Genomic DNA, 22846 nt, shown 5'->3' with positions numbered 1-22846 from the left:
CGTCGGCGAACTTGAAGATGGAGTTCACACTATGTCCGGCTACACAATCATGAGTATAGAGTGAGTAGAGCAGGGGCAGAGCACGCGGCCTTGAGGTGCTCCCGTATTGATTTTTAATGAGGAAGATGTATTTCTGCCAATTCGAACAGACTGTGGTCTGTGGATGAGGAAGTCGAGGATCCAATTATAGAGGGATGCGTAGTTCAGTTCCGTGAACTTGGTAACCAGCTTGGAGGGGATGATGGTATTGATGCTATAGTCTATAAACAACAGCCTAAAGTAAGTGTTTTTATTGTCCAAGTGGTCCAGCACTTTGTGTTCTACCCATTTCTCTAGTTCCTGGCTATAGGAGCTTCTCTGCCGGCTTGTGACTCCGTTCTGAATCTTGACATGTAAAACAATTTGTCCGTTTTGCCAATCAACCATGAATAACCAAACAATAAAATAGATTCTGAATTCTGCTTGGTTTGTAAGCACGTCCCACACACTGCACGGTTAATTTGCATATGGGCTGTGGATATTTTTAAAAACATGGTAAAATAAGGTTATGGTTATTTTAGTTGAGTGTGGAAAATACAATCATCTTGAAAGTAGTAATTATCCTGTAGATTTGCACTGCTGAATCAACCTGAAGCTGCACCGGAGTATTTGGTACACTCTATCCTCATTAATTAATGCCTGCAGGAAGCCTTCCTAACTTTTTGATATTTTGGTGGGACTAAAGATTGCCATTTTAAGTGAGCACAGTTTTACAAAGTAAATATTGTGAAATTAATAAATTAGAGGAAAAAAATATTTGTTTAAATAGTGCCTTACTTGATCCTGGTATCCCCAAATCAGTCTGAAGAAAGGTTTCGGCCCGAAGCAATGCCTATTTCCTTTGCTCCATAGATGTTGCTGCACCCGCTGAGTTTCTCCAGCACTTTTGTCTACCTTCGATTTTTCCAGCATCTGCAGTTCCTTCTTAAATAAAATCCCAAATTCTCTACAGGCAACTAAGGTATCCTTGAAGTATGATCACTGCTTTCATGGAGGAAATACAATACAATATTCTTTATTGCCATTCAAACAATAGTTTGAACGAAATTGCCTACCTTGCAGCCATGACACAAAAAAAAGCAACAAAACACACAATGAACACAGTTTAACACAAACATCCATCGCAGCGAGTCTCCAGGCACCTTCTCACTGTGGTGGAAGGCAAAAAGTCTTATCTCTTCCTTGTTTGTCCTCCCGCTGCGTCCAGGCAATCGAGGCTCATTTGATGTATTTGTCTATGACAAAGTCTTGTTTATTCTGCAATAATGACATTTGTTTTGAGGCATATGGTGTTGCTAAGGACTCTGTATAATATTAACAACCCCCCCCCCCCAAACCCTCCCATCCTTCTGCTCTGAGTAGGAGCTACTTCCATGACTCTCTGATCCATTCATACCTTGCCTCCCATCCCTCCCTCTTCCCTGGCACTTTTCTCTACAACTGTAGGAGATGTAATATTTTGCCATTCACTTCCTTAATCGCCATCATCCAGAGAGCTAAACAGGCCATGCAGACGAGGCACAGATTCACATGCACCTCCTCCAATCTGGTCTATAATCAGTACTCATAACATGGCCCCTCATAGATCGGCATGACTAGGTGATCTTTTCGTTGCGCACCTGCATTCTGTCCACAACTGCCATCTAGAGTATCAAATTGCCTGCATTTCTACTCCCCTTCTCCAACCTTCTCCACTGCTATGTGAGGCCCATACACAAATTTGAAGAGATGCACCTCGTGTTCCGCTTGGGTAACCTATAGTCGAATGGTATGAACATTGATTTTTCAATTTCAGATAAGACACGCCCATTGTATTCTTTTCCCTCTCCCGCTAGTTCATCCTGGGTCTCTCTATGCCTTTGTTTACCTTTTCCATCTCTCCCCCAGCTGGTTCCATCAGACAATCACCCACATTTACATCCACTGGGGTTTCTTTCTTACCCCACCCCCCAATACGCGGCTCCATGTGCTCATTATCTCTCCCCCCAACCCCCCAAAAAAATCTGGTTCTACCTGCCAGCCTCTGTCTCACTTCCCATCCTCTCACTTATATGTACTGACTATCTATCCTCCACACTCTCAGCCCAGATGCAGAGTTTCAATCCAGACTTTTGACTCTATCTCTTTGTCTCCCTGGTTGCTTGACCTGGTGAATTCTTCCAGCAATTATTTGTTTTTAATTGAATCACCACAGCTCTCCAAGGCAAACATTTCCAGAGATTCCAATTCTTGAAGAAAGTGATTTCTCCGCGTTTCAGTCCTTACTGACCTCCCCTTATTTTGAGACGTAACCCCTGATTCCAGACTCGCATCGACATGGCAAACATCCATGAGCATCTTTCTTGCTCATCCTTAAAAGCTCCTTAAATGTTTCACATCTCACTTTTGAAACTCAAGAGAATAGAGGTTCCTCAAAAGAAGGGTGTTCCTTTCTATGGACTAGACTGACCTGTCTTTACTGCACATTCTCTGAAGTATTTTCAATCGCTGTCATGCCTCTCTTTCTTGCCTGTTTATACCAGCTATCTCCCCTATACACGCCCGGTCTTAAAGCAGGGTCTTCACCTGAAATATAGACCAATCTTTTCCCTCCATAAATGTTGCTGGACCCACTCAGTTCATCCAGCAATTTCATGCTAAGAATTTCACCATTTGCAGTGTCTTGTATCTGCATGTATTTCATTTTACAGGTGAGAAGGCCAGTATATACACACTTCTCCAGATGTACCGGTAGTCTCTTCCATTAGATTAGATTATTTAATGACCACACAGTCAAGCTGGTGGAATTCCGGTTCAGTACAGGATGTTACAAGGTAGGCTGATTCCCGTCAACATAACATAAAACACAACATCATACAATATACAGTACATGCATGGGGAGGATATGTGCTGTTGTCATAGTGTGTTCAGAATTCGGATTGCGTGTGGGTAAGAACTGTTTTTAAATCGAGATGTCTTGGCGGGCAGTGAGCTGTAGCGCCTTCCTGATGGCAGCAGGTGGAAGATGTGGTGAGCTGGGTGGGAGGGATCAGAGATGATTTTCTTCACCCTGACACGGACCGTTTGTGATGGAGTGATTCTATTGATGGAAGGGAGTGCTGATGATTTTGGATGCTTTGTTAACTATGCGCTGTAATTTATTACGGGAGTGAGTGTCTAAACTGCTGAACCAGGCTAATTGATGAAGTGAGCATGCTTTGGATGATGGCTGTGTAGAATTGGATTAGGAGGTGTTTCCTTACTCTAAACTTCTTGAGCTGGCGGAGGAAGAAGAGTCTTTGGTTGGCTTTTTTGTAGATGTGATTAACAAGATATACAACAATATTTAAAATCTTTTGACATTAAGCATCGTTTGCCCTTTTTTTTGTTTTGATAGAAATTGCTGCAAGCTGATTTTGTCTTTTCCGACCTCGCCCGTTTTTCACAGTGAATACATTTTCTAGCTGATTGCGACAGGAAATTATTCACAGACTTTGTCCTTGATTCAATTTTGAACACTGTTCTCCAATCACATTCTGTCTAGTAAAGTGTCAAAGTCCTTGTGCCAGTTTTTAGTTTGATCAGTGAGTTCATCAGATTATTGACTGGATGTTGAAACTAAATATATTCTTGATCATTTACTCTACAATAGAGTACATTGCTTAAGTCATTTATTAGTTGTGAATTTCTGGATTATTCTGAAGGAATGGGAAGGTGAGGTATAAATGTCTGATCAATAAAAGTGACCCCAGATTGCCCAACTTTGCCATGATGCTACTTACTGGATAGGCCCTTGCAGAGATTGCCGAGTGAGAGGGCAAGTTCGAATCAGGAAGAAGAATCTAAATCTGTGAGACAATAATAAATGTCGACAAACATATCCTAGGAATCTCTCCTGTAGTTTGCTTGATGAAAATTAGAAATCTGCAGGAGCTGAAAGTCTCAGATTAAAAGAAAACAAAAAGATTCTAAGCACTCAGTAGGTCAGGCAGCATTTGTGGAAAGAGTTAACATTTCCAGTCTTTATGAAAGATCTTCATCCTGCTGAATGTTTCCAGCATTTTCTGTTGCTAACTTGGTAACTTGATTGATGTTCTCGGATGTGAACAAACAAGCTTTTGAAACATCCATTCATCCTGTATATTGTGAAAAACATATTTGTAACTACCTGAATTTCTGGTTTGATTTTAGGTACAAGTAGTTACCAATTTTATCAGGCATGCTACACCAGGAGAGTTCAATGAAGTTTTTAATGGTAAGTGATTGGAAATATTAAGTATTTTTTATGTTTTATAATCTCTAAATTGTGAATTTGATTTTAAGGTATGTTCAAGTATGCCAATGGCAATGCGAAACGTCACCCATTTCTTCTCTCCAGAGATGCTGCCCTGTTCCATTGAGTTACTCCAGCTTTTTATGTCTATCTTCGGTTTAAACCCGCATCTGCAGTCATTCCTACGCAGTAGTGAATAATTGCTCTTCATAATCAAATGCTGAAGGATCGCTTATCATGGAATCTAGAATTAATGTTTTATTCATTATACAGGATGTGTAGGATGTGTCTGTTAAGGAGGCAATTCTGGATATGTTCAGCCAAATCAGTGAAAGAGAAATAGCCCTGTCTTCTTGGGTTATTGGGCTGCCAGTTGCCCATGACTCATGGTTCGATAACTATAACGCACTTGTCTGTAAATCAATGATTTACAGGTAATCTGTGGCTTCAATCGAATTAATAGATCTTACTCAGCAGACAAAAAGGCACAAAGTGCCGGAGTAACTAAGCAGGTCATGCAGCATCTCGGAGAACATGGAAAGGTGATGTTTCATGCCAAGTCTCTTCTATAGATGGGTCAGCACATTACACAGCTCTTCACAAACACTTGAACTTGTACTCAGCAGACAAATGCTAGGCCCAATACGACAAAATGCCTCTGCTAAAGCAGAATACTATAATCCATGTGCAATGTATTGTACAATTTAAACTGCATTTTAAAGTCTTTAGAAGTAGACGATAGGAACTGGTTAAATCACTTTTCCATTCCCATCTGCTCAAATGCTGATGAAGAAATATTGGAATCATGAAATTATTATCATAGGAGGCCAAATGATCAATTGAATCACAAAGGACACAGCCGAGGGTTAGACCATTAGCTCTACACTGCACTATTCATGTAATAGCAGTCCAGCAGACCCTCTCCAAATAGCTCTGCAAATTCTTATCAGTTTCCTTTCTGAATGCTATGATTTAATCTGCCCCCGCTGCAAACCCCTGACCGTTTTAAAAGGTCTCTATTCTGCGACTGCGCCCTCTGGTCCTAGATCCTCCTGTGAGTGGGCACAGCCTGCCATAATTTGCCCTGAAACCCTATAAAATTCTTCTGTTTCAGAACATTGCTTTTCATTCTAAATTCAAGCTGAGGCAAACCAACCTGTTCAACCTTTCTTCAAAAAATAATCCCTTCATTTCCGGGACCATCTTGGTGAATCCATTCTGAACTGCCATCAGTGATGATTATTGTTCCCTAAATAGGGATCAAAATCCTAAATATGATTTTATTGTTGCATTAGAACATAGAAAACATAGAAAATAGGTGCAAGAGGTAGGCCATTATGCCCTTCGAACCAGCACAGCCATTCAATGTGATCATGGCTGATCATCCACAATCAGTACCCTGTTCTTGCCTTCTCGCCACATCCTTTGATTCCGCTAGCCCTAAGAGCTCCTACCCTTCCTCTAGACTTCAGTGCCAGAATACAAACAGTAAAAATGAATATCCTACCTAAACTACTATATTTATTCCAATCTCTCCCAATTAATGTCCCCCGAGATAAATTCATAGTCTGGGATAAAAATGATCTCTAGATTCATTTGGAATAACAAAAAAACAGAATAAAACTAACAACACTTCAACTGCTGAAAAGCAAGGGTGGATGGCTTTACCAAATCTGAGGAAATACTTTTATGCAGCTCAATTCACACCTCTGGCTTGTTGGTGTTGACCTGATTATGAATCTCGATGGAAAGAAATGGAAAGGGAGATACAGGGTTACCAGACCCAGATTTTGGTGGGAGACAAATATCTGAGAGGGGTTCACGCATTGAAGTGGTTCGCATATGACTCAAAGTTTAAGCCAGGGGTGTATGATTCAAAATTCAAAGAATGGGCACAAAAAGGCCATAACGGCAATGTATACAGTTTCAGAAAATGGCGAGTTTATGGAGCTTCCAAGATTTAAAGTCAAAGTATGGTCTCGAAAACAAAGATTTTTTTAGATACTTGCAATTAAGAGACTAATTTACAAAAGAGATAAGGCCAGAACTAGATGAAACTTCAAATAATGTGATCCAGGTGATTGTGGATGCATACAAACAGAAGGGGTCTCGGGTCATCTCTGCTTTCTACCAAGCTCTGGTGGGAAGCGGGGGAGAATCAACGCTCTACATAAAAACAAAATGGGAAGCAGAATTAAAGATTCAAATAACAGAAGAACAATGGTATCAAATGTGTGAAACACAATGTTCATCCACTAGCTCACTAATATGGAAAGAATTTTGCTGGAAGAATCTACCTCGCTTTTTTATAACACCCAAAATAAAAAGCAGACAACTTGCTGTCCAACAACACTGTTGGAGGCTGTGTGGGGGTACGGAGGCAGACCACTCACATATTTTCTGGAACTGTGTAAAGATAAGGCCATACTGGGAAAATGTTAATGCAGTTGTAAAAAATATCTTCGGTTATAAAATCCCAAATACCTGCCATGTGATGTATCTGGGGCACATTAAAGATATTGTAAAAATAGAAGATACATATTTGATTAAAGTTTTGCTTGCAGCAAGTAAGAAGGCCATTACCAGGCAGTGGCTTAATGAAAAACGTCCAAAACAGGATCAGTGTTTAGAAATTGTGCGAGACATCTTTAATATGGAGAAATTGACATATTCCTTGAGAGTCAAGGAGAATTCATATGAAAAGATCTGGGAAAAATGGACCGTTTATTTGAGCCATGACACCAATTAGATAAATGCCGAGCTAGATATGGGAAGATTGCGTTATATAGAACTAGATGGTATGTTTGTATGAATATTGAATTATCTCCAGATAACTAATCAATGTAATGTTTTTTCTTTTTTTAATTTGGTAAGTAACCACACGTCTTATTCCAATTTTTAAATTTATTTACTTCTTTTTTTTTCTTCCCCCCTATCTATTTATTTTTTAATTTTGATTGCTGTTTTTCTTACTTTGTTTTATTTATGGTGATGGTGTTGCACTGTTTGTATATATCTCTTAAAAATCAATAAAAATTTAAGTGAAAAAAAAAAAGAGCTCTACCCAACCCTCTTTGAATGCATCCAGTGAATCGGCCTCCACTGCCTTCTGAGGCAGACAATTCCACAAATTCACAATTCTCTGGGTGAAAAGTTATTTCTCATCTCAGTTCTGCCCCTTATTCTTAAACTGTGGCCCCTGGACCCCCAACATCGGGAACATGGTTCCTGCATCTAGCTTGTCCAATCCCTTAATACATTTATATGTTTCTGTAAGATACCCTTTCATCCTTCTAAATTCTGGTGAATACAAGCCCAGTCGTTCCATTCTTTCATCATATGACCGTCCCGCCATCCCGGGAATTAACCTCATGAACCTACGCTGCACACCCTCAAAAACCAGAATGTCCTTCCTTAAATTAGGAGACCAAAACTGCACACGATACTCCAGGGGCAACTGCAGTAGGACTTCTTTGCTCCTATACTCAAATCCACTCATTATGAAGGCCAACATGCCATTAGCTTTCTTCACTGCCTGCTGCACCTGCATACTTACTTTCATTGACAGATGTACAAGGACACCCAGGTCTTGTTGCATTTCCCCTTTCCCTAATCTGACACCATTCAGATAATAATTTCCCTTTTTGTTCTTGCCACCAAAGTGGATAACCTCACATTTATCCACATTATACTGCATCTGTCATACATCTGTCCACTCACCCAACCTATCCAAGTCACCCTGCATCCTCATAGAACCCCCTTCACAGTTCACACTGCCACCCAGCTGTGTGTCATCTGCAAATTTGCTAATGTTACTTTTAAATTCCTTGATCTAAATATTGTAAATAGCTGTGGTTCCAGTACCGAGCCTTGTGGTACCACACTAGTCACTGCCTGCCATTCTGAAATGGACCCGTTAATTCCTACTCTTTGTTTCCTGAATTCCAACCAATTTTATATCCATGTTAATACCCTACCCTCAATACAATGTGTTCTAATTTTGCCCACTAATCTCCTGTGTGGGACCTTATCAAAGGCTTTCTGAAAGTCCAGATATACTACCACTGGCTCTCCCTTATCCAATTTGCTTGTTACATCCTCAAAAAATTCCAGAAGATTAGTCAAGCAAGATTTCCCCTTCATAAATCCATGCTGACTTGGACCGATCCTGTTACGGCTTTCCAAATGCACTGCTATTACATCTTCAGGGGCGGAAAACTCGGGGGGGGGGCAGTGGGGACACGCCCCCCCCCCCCCCCCATGTTTTGAGAGGTGGGCGACATCCCCGCCAGGTTAACTTGCCTGGGCTTGCGAGAAATATGGCCAGCGCGGAGAAGCAGCGCTGGTATCCCGTCAGTCCAGACAGGGCTGTTAGTTAACCCGGTGAGACAGGCAGTTGAGCTGCATTTAGCGCTGGATTGAGCCTCCGAAGCCTCGCGCGCGTGTGTGAGTGTGCACATGCGCGCGCGGCTGCCAAAAATGGTGTCCCCCTGTCCCCTCCATGTTTTGATAGTGAGTTCCGTTCTTGTACATCTTTAATAATTGACTCCCAACATCTTCCCCACCACTGATGTCATTGTAGAGTTGTAGTGCTTTTATATTTCAAGCCTCATGTCCGAGACAGAGCAAGGCTCAAACTTTCCAATAAGAGCAGCCAACTTGAATTAAATGACTGCTCTCTTTTCAGTTTCAGCAAACAATGCTGTCTATTCTTGACACAGTCAAGAGAACTGTTAATTTTCTCAGGGATGCAAAAACATACTGAGAGATTACTAAATTGCCCTGCAATGTATACTTTAGAGACTATGTGGCAAGCAAAGTGATTCTTAAAAATAGAAGGGTTATGAATTCTAAACTGTTAAATTGGCAGTCAACTATGGACGGGGGGAATTTTGAGACTCCTGAAATATTAAAACCTGGTTCCCTAACTTTGGGTCTGCATTGTCAGACTACATTTGTTTCTTTGTGGAAAGCAACAAAGCTATCTTGGTGCTCACACCAATTTAGTCTTGAGCACATTTTGAAACCAATTGTCTAGTTCATTTACTTACTGTTTATATAATCTGTTTACATGCACATTGGCTGCGGTGCTTTTCTGCATAGGTGAAGCACCTAAAGCAGGGGATCCCAACCTTTTTTCGTCTCGTTTACCCCAGGCAACTTTAATAGCGCTTAACAATGTTATTTCACTTATTTATGAACAACTAATGATGAACAGATACCAGAACCAAACATGGTCAGTCAATGAGAAAAAAATATCTATAAATCCAGAATCAACACATTTACCCCCTGGGTAGGCAAGATTTACCCCCTGGGGGTAAATTTACCCCAGGTTGGGAACCCTTGACCTAAAGGAACAATAACAGCTTGGTGATCTGACATGTGCCATAGTTGACTGTATTGATTTTTAACTTCTTATCCTTGTTTTCAAATCCATCAGAAGCCATGGCCTTTACTCTCCACCACCCTGACAACCCCATACGATACCTGACTTCAACAATTGCTTCTTAGTTTGGCCGATTTTAATTGGTCTACCATTGATACCTATTTTCCATCTGGAAGTTCCTAAATGTAATTTATCTCTTTGTAAGAAATTATTAATATCCCACATCTTCCGCAGAAATATAAAGTGGCTTAGTGTTAAATGTTTGCTTGATTTCCCTCTTGTGAAATTCCTTGGGACATTTACGGTGCCTTACGAATTCCTGTTGTTAATTATGTAAAAATGATTTCCATGTAATTTAAATATATTCCCATAAATTGCATTTGGTTATTATTTTGGGGTGAAACAACTTCTCGTAAGAATAAATTGAACATAAGTGTATTTTATTTCTTTGTAGGTTGCGTGCAAGGTCTTTCATAGAAACATAGAAAAATAGATGCAGGAGTAGAGCCAACACTTCCATTCAATATGATCATGCTGATCATCTAAAATCAGTACCCCGTTTCAGCTTTTTCCCCCATATCCCTTGATTCCTTTAGCCCTAAGAGCTAAATCTAACTCTCCCTTTTTGTGCAATTGTAATCTAATTATCATGTGCATATTATGCATGATTTACTGATTTTTTTAAATGATTAAATAGTAATGTTATCTGCAGTATTTGTGCACATTACTCGATAATCGAAATAATACTCGAATAGTGCTTGATTGGCAGGTTCTTAGTTTTACCACTGTGGATTGTTTCATTCGAATGTTTAAGAATGATAGAGAATCAAACCTCTTTAAAATTAAATATTCAGATTTTTCTTGTGGCTTTCCAGCATATTAATTGCCAAAGGTGTCACCAGTCTGTTTCTGTTACTTCAAGGCATCCTTGAAACTTAAATCCTTGATATTTAAATGTACTTCTAAATAAGACAATTTTGAATTGACATGTGTTGACTGTATCCTTAATTGATATACCAATAAATATTTTGAAATAAAGTTAATTTGACTTAAATTAACATGTTTTCATTTTCCAGATGTACGTCTTCTAATGAATAATGACACTCTTCTCAAGGAAGCAACAGTAAAGTAAGTCTGTCATAAGATACCTTTTAATGTTTTTCAAATTGTGTTCTCATCAAGGTGCTAGATGATGCCAATATTTTTGTTGCTCTGCTCCAATTTTCTTGTGTTTATGTGATCCGTAGTGTATTCTTTGTGATGCTTAAATAGTACAGATTGTGCACATACATTGCCCAACCTGAAGTATTTCCACTGCCCTATGGTGATTTTCCATTTATCTAACCAGCCTCTGTCAGTCTGTGAATGGAGAAACTTGCGGTCACTACTTGGACCACTTGCAAGATCAACAAAGTTCTGATTTCTTTTGCACAATATAAAAATCATAAACGTAAGTATGTTTTTCAGGTAGTAGAGGTATAGATAGTTGTAACTAAAAACCCCTTTTGGGTTAAATTTTGTGTGCAACAGTCAGCTTTTATCTTGACAGGAGGAATGTTGTGTTGCTTTGATTTGTATCTCAATGGATGACCCAGCAAAGTTGGAGTGCAGGTCAAGGCAGATGGGCGTAAGGAAGCTTGTACGACGAGAGAATTTGAGATTCTGGTCAAGAATAGGGAGAAGGCATGGACAGCTGGGATCAAGTGTATCCCGCGAACAGTTTTGGGAACTGAGGACCATGCTAAAATAGGAAGTCAGGAGGGTAAAAGGGGGACCGGAGATAGGTCTGGCAAATAATATTAAGGATAATCCCAAGAGATTTTACGTACATTAAAGGAAAAAAAGGGTAAGCAGAGAGAGAATGGGCACCCTCAAGAGTCAAAGTGGAAAACTCGAGGTGGTGCTGAAGGTCCTAATATGTCTGAAGGTAGTCAAATCTCCCGGGCATGTTCATATATATCTGAGGATACTGTGGGAAGCTGGAGGGGAAATTGCAGGTGTCCTGGCTGCGATTTATGAGTTATCATTAAAGACTGGTGAGGTGCTGAAAGGTGCTGATAGCAAAGATGGACGTTTAAAATTGCAGCAGGAACTTGATCGATTGGGCAGGTGGGCTGAGGGATGATTGGTGGAATTTGATGCAGAAAAATGTGGTGTGTTGCACTTTGGGGAGGCTGACTTGGGCAGGAGCTACATACTGAATGGCAGGGCTCTAGGAAATGTTGAAGAGCAGTGGGATCCTTGAAAGTGATGTCACTAGGAAATGTTGAAGAGCAGTGGGATCCTTGAAAGTGATGTCACAAGAAGGCTTTCAGCACATAGACCTTCAGTCAAAGTATTGGGGTGGGAGATTGCAACCTTCACCTGGTCCGCCCTGTTTCGACGAATGCAATCCATCTGGTGTGCACAATCAAATAAGATCAAATAGAACAAGCTGTCCGACAACTTTAGGCTGTGCATGCCGTACGCAAGAAGAAGAAGTCAAAGTATTGAGTATAACAATTGGAACGTCATCGTACATATGTATAAGACGTTGGTGAGTCCTCATTTAGAGTATTGTGTTCACACTGTTATATAAAGGTTATTGTTAAGTTGGAAAGGGTGCAGAGAAGATTTACGAGGATGTTGCCAGGGCTCGAGGGACTGAGCTATAGGGAGAGGTTGATCTGGCCAGGACTTTATTCCCTGGAGCGCAGGAGGATGAGAGGTGATCTTCTAGAGGTGTTTAAGATCATGAGAGGAATAGATAGGGTAAATGCACAGTCTTTTACCAAGAGTAGGGGAATCAAGAACTTTACACAAAGGGTGGAGGGTACATGGAAGCTGCCAAAGGAGGTAGTTCAGGCAGGTATTATCACAATGATTAAAAAACATTGGATGCTACATGGATAGGATAGGATTCGAAGGATATGGGCCAAATGCAGGCGGGTGAGACTAGTGTAGATGGGGCATGTTGGTCAGTATGGGCAAGTTGTGCCAAAGGGCCTATTTCCATAAGGTATGACTCTAATGCCTCAATTATGAACTGGAGCAACAAACAATCTGCTGGGAGAACTCAGCAGGTCAAGTACCATTTGTGGGGGGACATTAGATAGTTAACATTCTGGGTTGACATGTCGTTTGTGTCTGCAAATTAGAACCATTTATTTTTCATAGTTTTCAATTCATGTCTCTTTTTGCTGAGGTCAGAATTCAGTTAATTCGGGGTGTATAGATTTAAATTGGTCTCCATTTTATTTTCTCGGTCTCCTTATTTGATTTTCAATGTAACCGTACTTGTGCATATGATAATAAACTTGGCTTGATGCCTGATTAAGTAGAAGAGTATAGTTGGTCCCAGTGCAAATGTTTCTCATGCATATTTTATAGGAGATGGGAGATGCAAATTTGAGCATCGCAAGACCATCACAAGTCAAAGGATGTAATTAGTGTGATGTGTAATCAGGCAGGTTTCATAATAAATATGGAGTAAGATATTCAAGTGAGAAAAGTTGGCATTGAGGTATAACATTTTAACTACAAATAAAGTACAGGTCAAGACTTAATGTCTTTGTGTCAAGACTCGGATAGTGCATATTCCATAGTTTGAAGTGTAGCAGATAGGTTAGTTTTGCAAGACATTGAAAATTGTAATTTTGGATTTCTTTTTAATATTGGAACTTTCCCTCTGCACTCAAACTCCCAGTTGAATTTCTACTTTATAATTTGCTGTTAGGGAATGCTTCTTTGTAGGCAATCTCTTTGGAAGGGAACAACCTACTCCCATTCAATTCTGCAGAGTAGAAGATACCAGTTAGTATGTAATAGCCATTGCTCACAACTACCATGTGATGTGAGCTGTCAGCCTGCCAAGTAGAGTGTGTTTTTTGGGGTACCTCTGTTGAGCAGGTCCAGACCAAAAGAGTTATTAAACAATTATTGTAGACAGTGGGCATTCCCTTAGATCTGGTTTATCTCTTTAAACCAGAAATTTGACCACAAAAGGATTCCACATCTGGCGTGGGATGATCTGCACTGTTTAATCCTTGTACATAATGGAATGCAGGGTTTCTAATGAAAATGTAGAAGGAATAACATGGCAGATTAGAAAAGTTGCAGTAGAGGAACAGAATGTTTGGTAATATTGGCCATCTGGTTTATCAGGGAAGGAAATTAGCATCCCCACCTGATCTGGCCGACATGTGATTCCAGATATGTTCCACATGATTGAATTAATTTAAGGGTCTTAAATTCCCTTTGAAATGGATTAGCAACCTCTATCATGTTGTGGTAGATAGGATTGGTATTGGTTGATTATTGTCACATGTACCGAGGGCCAGCAAAAAACTTTTGTGTGTTATCCAATTAAATTGCATCAAACAGAGGTACAATTAAGCTGTACACAAGTACCACAGGTAGTGCAAAGAGAAACATACCAGAATGCAGAATATAGTTTTATAGCATTGCAGATACAGAGTAAAAGTCCAGTGTCCGCAATGAAGGTAGTTGGAAGACCAGGGGTAGAAGTTCTTCGTAAGTCTGGTATGTGCTTTGAAACTTTTGTATTTTCGGCCAGATTGGAGAGGGGAGAAGAGGAAATAGCTGAGGTGAAAAAGGTCACCTTTTTGATTAGGTTGACTTTTCGCATGGCTGCGTGGTGTAGATGGAGTTGATTGGTGGGGTGGAGGGGAAGAGGGAGGCTGGTCTGTGTGATGGGCTGGCTACATCCACAACTTTGCAATGGGGTAACAATCATTATTGTAAATTCATTTTGGATTTATTCAGAGATTGTATTTTGGCAAAGTTTTGGATTTTCTCGTGAGAAAATGTGCCCTATGCTCGGGATAATCGGGAATACTTTGTAGATGTCCACTTTGATGGAAACGATAGAAAAGCAGGGAACTTTTTAATATAGAGATTAAAAGTATTAGTGTTCAGAAAGAGCTGAGTATTTGTATTATCATTGAATGGTGGGTTAAGCCCAATGATTTGCTTTGATTTCTTCGGTTCAAATATAAGAATGATCTGAATTTGATTGCCATAAAGGACTGCTATTCTTGGTCAACATATCTATACTGTAGACAAAATTGCTGGAGAAACTCAGCTGGTACGGCAGCAATCTATGGAGCGAAGGAAATAGACAACGTTTCGGGCCGAAACCCTTCTTCAGACTGATGCAGGGTGGAGGGGGGCAGGAAGAAGAAAGGAAGAGGAGGAGCTAGAGGGCTGAGAAGGGGAGGAGACAGCAAGGGCTACCGGAAATTGTAGAAGTCAATGTTCAGGCCACCGGGATGCAGACTGCCCAAGCGTAATATGAGGTGCTGCTCTTCCAGTGTCCGGTGGTGCTCACTCTGGCAATGGAGGAGGCCCAGGACAGAAAGGTCGGATTCGGAATGGGAGGGGGAGTTGAAGTGCTGAGCCACAGGGAGATCAGGTTGGTTAAAGCGGACCGAGCGGAGATGTTGGGCGAAACGATCGCCAAGCCTACGCTTGGTCGCACCGATGTAGATCAGCTGACATCTCGAGCAGCGGATGCAATAGATAAGGTTTGTAGGAGGTGCAGGTAAACCTCTGTCGCACCTGGAACGACTGCTTGGGTCCTTGAATGGAGTCAAGGGGGGAGGTAAAGCGACACATGTAGCATCTCTTTTTTTATTTTTTGTCTTGTTTGAATGTAGTTTAAAGTGCTTTTTTTTTAACTGGGTATGTGTGTGAGGGGCGGGGGGTGGGGGAAACTTTTAAAATCTTTCCCCTGCACGGAGAACCCGACCTTTTCCCTGTCGGGTCTCCGTTGTCGTTGGGGCCTAGCACCGTGGAGCGGCCTCCATCTGGAACGATCTGGGGCTCCAGTCGCGGAGCTGTGGACTTACCCACCATCGCGGAGCTGGCCGAGTTCGGAGCGGGAGGAGCTGTGGTGGCGCACGGCTGCGACCCGACCCCGGGGATTCGGAGGCTCCAACCGCAGGTCTGGTGGACGGTGACACCGGGAGCCCGCGGGTCCCTGCTGGGAGACCGCTTTTCGGGGCTTCCGCAACGGCGACTTCTCCCACCCGAGTTGCGGGGTTGAAAATTACCTGGAGCGGGGCCTTACATCGCCCTGCGCGGCTTTAAATGGCCGCGGGTCTTGCTAGCGCCCGCCGGGGGCTCCAACACCAAGACCCGGAGCGCGGCCTTGCATCACCCGGCGCGGCTTTATTGGCCGCGGGACACTTGCCATCGCCCGCCGGGGGCTTTGACTCTGACATCGGGAGGAGAATGAGGAGTGCAGGAGAGAGATAAGACATTGCCTTCCATCACAGTGAGGAGGAGATTCACTGTGGTGGATGTTTGTGTAAATTGTGCTGTGTCTTGGTTCTTTTTCTTGTGTGTATGACTGCAGAAACCAAACTTCGTTTGAACCTCAATGAGGTTCAAATGACACAAATAAATTGTATTGTATTGTATTGTATCTCTTGCGGTTGCAAGGGAAAGTGCCTGGGGAGGTGGTGGTGCGGGTGGGAAGGGAAGAATTGACCAGGGAGTTACGGAGGGAGCGGACTTTGCGGAAAGCAGACGGGGGGAGATGGGAAGATGTGGCGAATGGTGGGGTCACGTTGGAGGTGGCGAAAATGACAGAGGACTGTATAGATCTATACTGTACATCTTTGTGCAGGAGTCGGGGCCAGGTGGAGAATGGCAGTAATACATTTCTCTTCACTGGCTTCAGTAGGAAGAATAAACTAAACTAAAGTGTATATATAGTAAAGTATATATAAAGTCAAATATAGAGCCGTACACATTCAGAAAAAGCAGACAACCCCAGTCACAGTACATTTGGAAACGTTGCAAGTGTACTATCATTGAAATGTTGTCCATGCTTTCATGCTTATGTCTTTGTGCTCACGCAGTTGTAACCAAAACTCTTTTTAGATTTGCTGACTTTCCAATTATTCTATTATTGCTATTTTCTGAAAACCCACACCATTTGTGCTTCAAAGTTTGAGGAAATAATTCTGGGTGTGACAGCGGATTGAATTGGCTGCTGTCAGCATCCTCTTATCGCATCAACTTTTGTATGGGAAATTTGCTTTATTTACCCATTTATTCTAACAAATTACGTATTGCTTTTGAATATACAGCATGATAATATCACTATCTAACCCTATCCACCAACTATTTGCCTCAGACTTTGTAGGATCAGAGGAATATTAAAGTTAATTAGACCAAGTGCAGACCCGTTGGATCTGCTCCCCCAACACACCCGTCCCCTATACATAGCCCCCATGGGAGGCGTGGGGGGCAGAGAGGGAGGGAGGGCAGGGGAGGGCTGGTTTCCAGATGCAATGCTCCAGGCTACAGGCAGGGCCCGAGTACGGGGGGGAGTGGTCGGGGGGTGGGCGACGTCACTCGCAGGCAGGCAGCCTTATTTACACCCCCAAAGTTTTTTCAGATTTTTGAACATTTTCATTAATAACGAGAAATAAAGCATGAATATTTCAGATAAGGCGACTTTGGACTCCACGGAAAAAATCTCGACTGGAATATGTAAACATTTTACCGTTAGCACGTAGTTTTTTCGAGAAGATAGACAATAGACAATAGGTGCAGGAGTAGGCCATTTGGCCCTTCGAGCCAGCACCGCCATTCAATGTGATCATGGCAGATTATCCCCAATCAGTACCCCGTTCCTGCCTTCTCCCCATATCCCCTGACTCCGCTATTTTTAAGAGCGCTATCTAGCTCTCTCTTGAAAGCATCCAGTGAACCTGCCTCCACCTCCCTCTGAGGCAGAGAATTTCACAGACTCGCCACTCTCTGTGAGAAAAAGTGTTTCCTCATCTCCGTTCTAAATGGCTTACTCCTTATTCTTAAACTGTGGCCCCTGGTTCTGGACTCCCCCAACATCGGGAACATGTTTCCTGCCTCTAGCGTGCCCAAGCCCTTAACAATCTTATATGTTTCAATGAGATCCTCTCTCATCCTTCTAAACTCCAGAGTGTATAAGCCCAGCTGCTCCATTCTCTCAGCATATGACAGTCCCGCCATCCCGGGAATTAACCTTGTAAACCTACGCTGTACTCCCTCAATAGCAAGAATGTCCTTCATCAAATTAGGGGACCAAAACTGCACACAATACTCCAGGTGTGGTCTCACTAGGGCTCTGTACAACTGCAGAAGGACCTCTTTGCTCCTATTCCTCTTGTTATAAAGGCCAACATGCCATTTGCTTTCTTCACTGCCTGCTGTACCTGCATGCTTACTATCATAGACTGATGTACAAGGACCCCCAGATCCCGTTGTACTTCCCCATTTCCCAACTTGACGCCATTTAGATAGTAATCTGCCTTCCTGTTTTTGCTACCAAAGTGGATAACCTCACATTTATTCGCATTAAACTTCATCTGCCATACATCTGCCCACTCCCCCAACCTGTCCAAGTCACCCTGCATTCTCATAGCATCCTCCTCACGGTTCACACTGCCACCCAGCTTTGTGTCATCTGCAAATTTTCTAATGTTATTTTGAATTCCTTCATCCAAATCATTGATGTATATTATGTATAAGATGTGATTATACACAAACAAATAAACACACACACATCCAAGATCAGGCTTTTAATAGGTGTACACCAAGTGGGACCAGTTGGGCCTCGTCCCCTCAAAACGCGGTTGGGGAGGGGGGGGGGGGGGTCTGCGGGGTCATATACACACACTATCCACCCACACACACACACACACACTAACCACCCCCACACACATGGACTAACCTTGATATATTAATATTATTCATTCGCTCCTTTTACCCCAACCCCGCCCTATCCACTCTCGCATAGCCTCCAACCCGCAGGCGCGTCTAGAGAGGGAGGGGGGATAGAGAGAGAGGGGGGGCAGAGACTGAGAAGGGCAGAGAGAGGGGGGCGGAGAGAGGAGAGGAGAGGAGGGGTGGAGAGGAGGGGCTTGGGGGGGAGAGGAGGAGGGGAGCGGGCAGCCGAGGAGCGGGCGTCAACCAAAGGAGGAGGGAGGGGTATGGGGGTGACATCACGCAGTGCAAGCAAGATGGCGCACTCCCATTGTCACGTCATCAGCGAAAGGCAGTCGGTATTTTTTCAAAGCTTTGCCTGAATTTTGAACATTTTCATGAATAACTCGAGAAATAAAGCTAGAATTTTTCAGATAAGAAGACTTTAGGCTCGAGGGGAAAATAACTCTACCGGAATATGTAAAAATTTTACCGTTAACGCGTCGTTTTTTCGAGAAGATACACACACACACACACACGCACACGCACACACGCACACGCACACACACACACACACACACACACACACACACTCTCTCTCTCTCTCTCTGTCTCTGTCTCTCTCTGTCTCTCTCTCCCCTAGACATGATATTTCTTAACCACAGTTCTGCATCCAACAGAGATGCTGCCAGAGACCTGTGTGCAATCCTGACCTTGGCTGCTGTCTCTGGGCAGTTTGTACATTCTCCCTGCGACTGCATGGTTTTCTCCTGGATGCTCTGGTTTCCTCCCACATACCAAAGATATATTGGTTAATTTACCGCAGTATATTCTCCTGGCATGTAGGTCATAGAGCATAGAAACAGGCCCTTCGGCCCATCTTCCCCACACCGGCTAACATGTCCCAGCTACACTAGTCCCACCTGCCCGTTTTTGGCCCGTATCCCTCCAAATCTGTCCCCTCCATGTACCTGTCGATCTGTTTCTTAAATGTTAGGATTGTCCTTGCCTCAACTACCTCTTCTGGCAACATGTTCCATACCCCCACCAGCCTTTGTGTGAAAATGGTACCCTTCAGATTTCCATTACATCTTTTCCCCTTCACTTTAAACCTATGTCCCCTTGTCCTCGATTCGCAAACTCTGAGCAAGAGAGTCCGTGCATCTACCCGATCTATTCCTGTCATGATTTTATACATCTCTATAAGATCACCCCCTCATACTCCTGCGTTCCAAGCAATAGTCCCAGCCTACTCAACCTATCCCTGTAGCTCAGAACCTCTAGTCCCGGCATCATCCACATAAATGACAGTAAAGGTGACCTCGTAAAGGTGAGTAGCAGAATCTGGGGAGAGCTGATGGAACATAGGGAGAACAGAATTAATGTAGGTTTTAGTGATAATGGGCAGTTAATGGTTAGACCAGTCTCATTGAGCCGATGAACCTATTTTATGTTGTGCCTTTTTATAACTCTAAAAGTTAGTCACTGTGAATATTCTGCATTGTCATTCAGGAGCCTGGTTGATCTTCCTTGGAAAATTTTGTTTGGGGTTCTGCTTGATATATATAGGGTATCAAGGGTGATCTCATAATCAATGTAAAATGCAAGTGGTGAAAAGTCACTAGTCAATGTAATGAATACATTAAATTGATTTTTTTTCTCTCACAGAGCCTTTGCCCAGTATAATTTGGAGCAGCTCACTCCTGTGAAGATAGAAGGCTACGAGGACCAGGTAAAGATATAACTTGCTAAATGTGGAAAGGTTTGTAAATGTAATTGTGAATCAATAGACAATCTGTTTAGGCGGAGTAGTGAAGGTAGCAAAAGACATTTGGTGCTGGTGAATTGTACCCCAGGCTAGGCCGTGCATCAGGATAATTATACCAAAATAATTAGGCAGCATATCACTTTCAATGAAGTATTGTGCATGTCCAAACTGTAAATAGGCGAATGGTTAAAAACATAAATGCTGGGAACATTCAGCAAGTCTTGGCATCCTTGTTAGAACGTTAATGTTTCAGATGTGAGACACCCTGTCAGAACAAGAAAAGGGAAAAATGAAGTTAGGTTTCAGTAGGAGAGAAGATTTGTAGAATAAAGGGGATATATTTGTGTTGGAAGGGACTGCACATGCTGGGTTAATTGGAAGATAGACACATAAACAGCTGGAGTAACTCAGCGGGTCAGACAGCATCTCTGGAGAAAAGGAATAGGTGATGTTCCGGGTCGAGACACTTTTCAGACTCTTCTGAAGAAGGTTCTCGACCCGAAACGTCACCTTTTCACCAGAGATGCTGTCTGAAGAATATCTTTGTTAGGGTGAATCCAAATGGCTTAAGTTAACAGCACATTAAGCTTCTTTGTAATGTATTTGTAATGTACACGCTAGAATTTAGAAGATTGAGGGGGGATCTTATAGAAACTTACAAAATTCTTAAGGGGTTGGACAGGCTAGATGCAGGAAGATTATTCCCGATGTTGGGGAAGTCCAGAACTAGGGGTCACACTTTAAGGATAAGAGGGAAGTCTTTTAGGACCGAGATGAGAAAATCATTTTTTACACAGAGAGTGGTGAATCTGTGGAATTCTCTGCCACAGAAGGTAGTTGAGGCCAGTTCATTGGCTATATTTAAGAGGGAGTTAGATGTGGCCCTTGTGGCTAAACGGATCAGGGGGTAGTTAGAGAAGGCAGGGATGGGATACTGAGTTGGATGATCAGCCATGATCATATCGAATGGCGGTGTAGGCTCGAAGGGCCGAATGGCCTACTCCTGTTTTCTATGTTTCTATGTATGGAAAATGATGCGGCAGTGGGACATGTCCAACAGCCCAGACTCTACATCAGACAGAAATGGCCAGTTCTGATGCAGATAGAACGGAAGAGTGAAGAATTTGATATCTAGTTCAGAAGATTGCAACATGCTTAGCCAGAAGATGAGGTGTTGTTCCTTAAGAATGTGTTGTATCTTGTTTTAACAGTTCAGGAGGCCTAACATAGAAATGTTGAAGAGAGAGTTGACTTAAAGTGGCAGGCAGGCAATCAGTTATTCATGTGGACTAAATACAAGCACTTTGCAAAGCTATTGCTAAATCTGTGCTTGTAGAGGAGGCATTTGTAAACACTCTATGCAATACACTTGATTGGAAAATGTGCAAGTCATTCACTGCTTCACCTGAACGCTTGTTTAGGTCCCTGAAAGGGAAGGAATAAAAGGACCCTTGCTGCAAGTCCTGCATAAGACGTTGGGGGTGGTTGGTATTTAGGAATTAAGAGGATCATTCCCTGTAAAATATTGAAAGAATCCTGTGGAACTCACTTTATCCAGGAGAGGGGGTGAGGGAAGAATTTCAACAAATAGATGAGGTGAGATCAAGGGCTCCATCCATTGTTGGAGAGTGGGAGCCACTATTCAGGTAGAGAGACATTTCAGAAGCACTCTGGGGAATGTGATGGAGACGGAGAAATTGAGAGAACGGAAAGGAGTCCTTACCCAGTGGTAGAGTGGAAAGAGGTATAGTCGAAGTAGTATATAAGATTATGAGAGGCATAGTTTAGTTTTTAATTTAGAGATAAAGTGCCGATAAAGACCGAGTCCGCACCGACCAGCGATCCCCACACATTGACACTACCCTACACACACTAGGGACAATATACACATACACCAAGCCAATTAACCTGCATACCTGTACGTCTTTGGAGTGTGGGAGGAAACTGAAGATCTCGGTGAAAACCCATGGAGAGACCATACAAACTCCATACAGACAGTACCTGTAGTCGGGATCGAACCGGGGTCTCCGGTGCTGCAAGCGCGATAATGCAGCAACTCTACCGCAGCACCACCGTAGATGGGATGAACAGTTTCCCAGGATGGAAAAACCAAATACAAGAGGGCATAACTTTAAGATGAGAGGTGGGGCAAGTTGTTGTACAATGAGAGTGGTGATTGCCTGGAACATGCTGCTGTGGATGGTGGTTGAGTCAGATACAATAGTGGCATTTGAGAGACTTTTAGATAGGCATATGGATATGTAGGGCATGGATGGATATGTATTATGTGCAGGCAGATAAGATGGCCTTGGCAACATGTTTGGCACAGACATTGTGGGCCGAGGACCTGGCCTTATGCTTACTGTTCTATGCTCCAAAGTAGCTGTGTCGAACACATAAAGAGATCTGGTGAACTACTCAGTTCTAGCTCATTAAAGTTCAATCTGGCATCTGAAAGTCATAGTGGGATTGCACTGGGAGAATGATTGCTCTCCTTGGCTGCACCCTGTAAGCAAGAATTACATAGGTGGATGTAGATTGATTTAAAATATAGTGATGAGTTTTCATTTATATCAGATACCTGGCTGTAAAACAAGTTACCAATAATCCACAATCTGCGCATACTTCACTTAGTGAGCACTACACAATGTTAAAATATGGTGCCATTTAGCAAAACCCAAACATTTATACTGATTTTGAAGAT

The 22846-nt window shown here is 42.5% G+C and overlaps 1 protein-coding gene across 1 annotated transcript in view; it reads left to right on the top strand.

Moving 5' to 3' along the window:
• The first annotated feature begins 4154 nt into the window (after positions 1-4154).
• Positions 4155-22846, top strand: part of LOC116986718 (F-actin-capping protein subunit alpha-1-like) — a 29315-nt gene continuing 10623 nt past the window's right edge. Inside the window, exons 1-3 of the mRNA XM_033042315.1 lie at positions 4155-4273; positions 10754-10805; positions 20043-20106. Of these exons, the coding sequence (XP_032898206.1) occupies positions 10768-10805; positions 20043-20106 (102 nt within the window). The 5' untranslated portion in view covers positions 4155-4273; positions 10754-10767. The remainder of the gene's footprint in view (positions 4274-10753; positions 10806-20042; positions 20107-22846) is intronic.

The sequence above is a fragment of the Amblyraja radiata genome, chromosome 24, assembly GCF_010909765.2.
Source record: "Amblyraja radiata isolate CabotCenter1 chromosome 24, sAmbRad1.1.pri, whole genome shotgun sequence".
NCBI lineage: Eukaryota > Metazoa > Chordata > Chondrichthyes > Rajiformes > Rajidae > Amblyraja > Amblyraja radiata.
The sequence above is the reverse complement of the archived record's forward strand: the minus strand, read 5'-3'. Positions and strand labels throughout refer to the sequence as shown.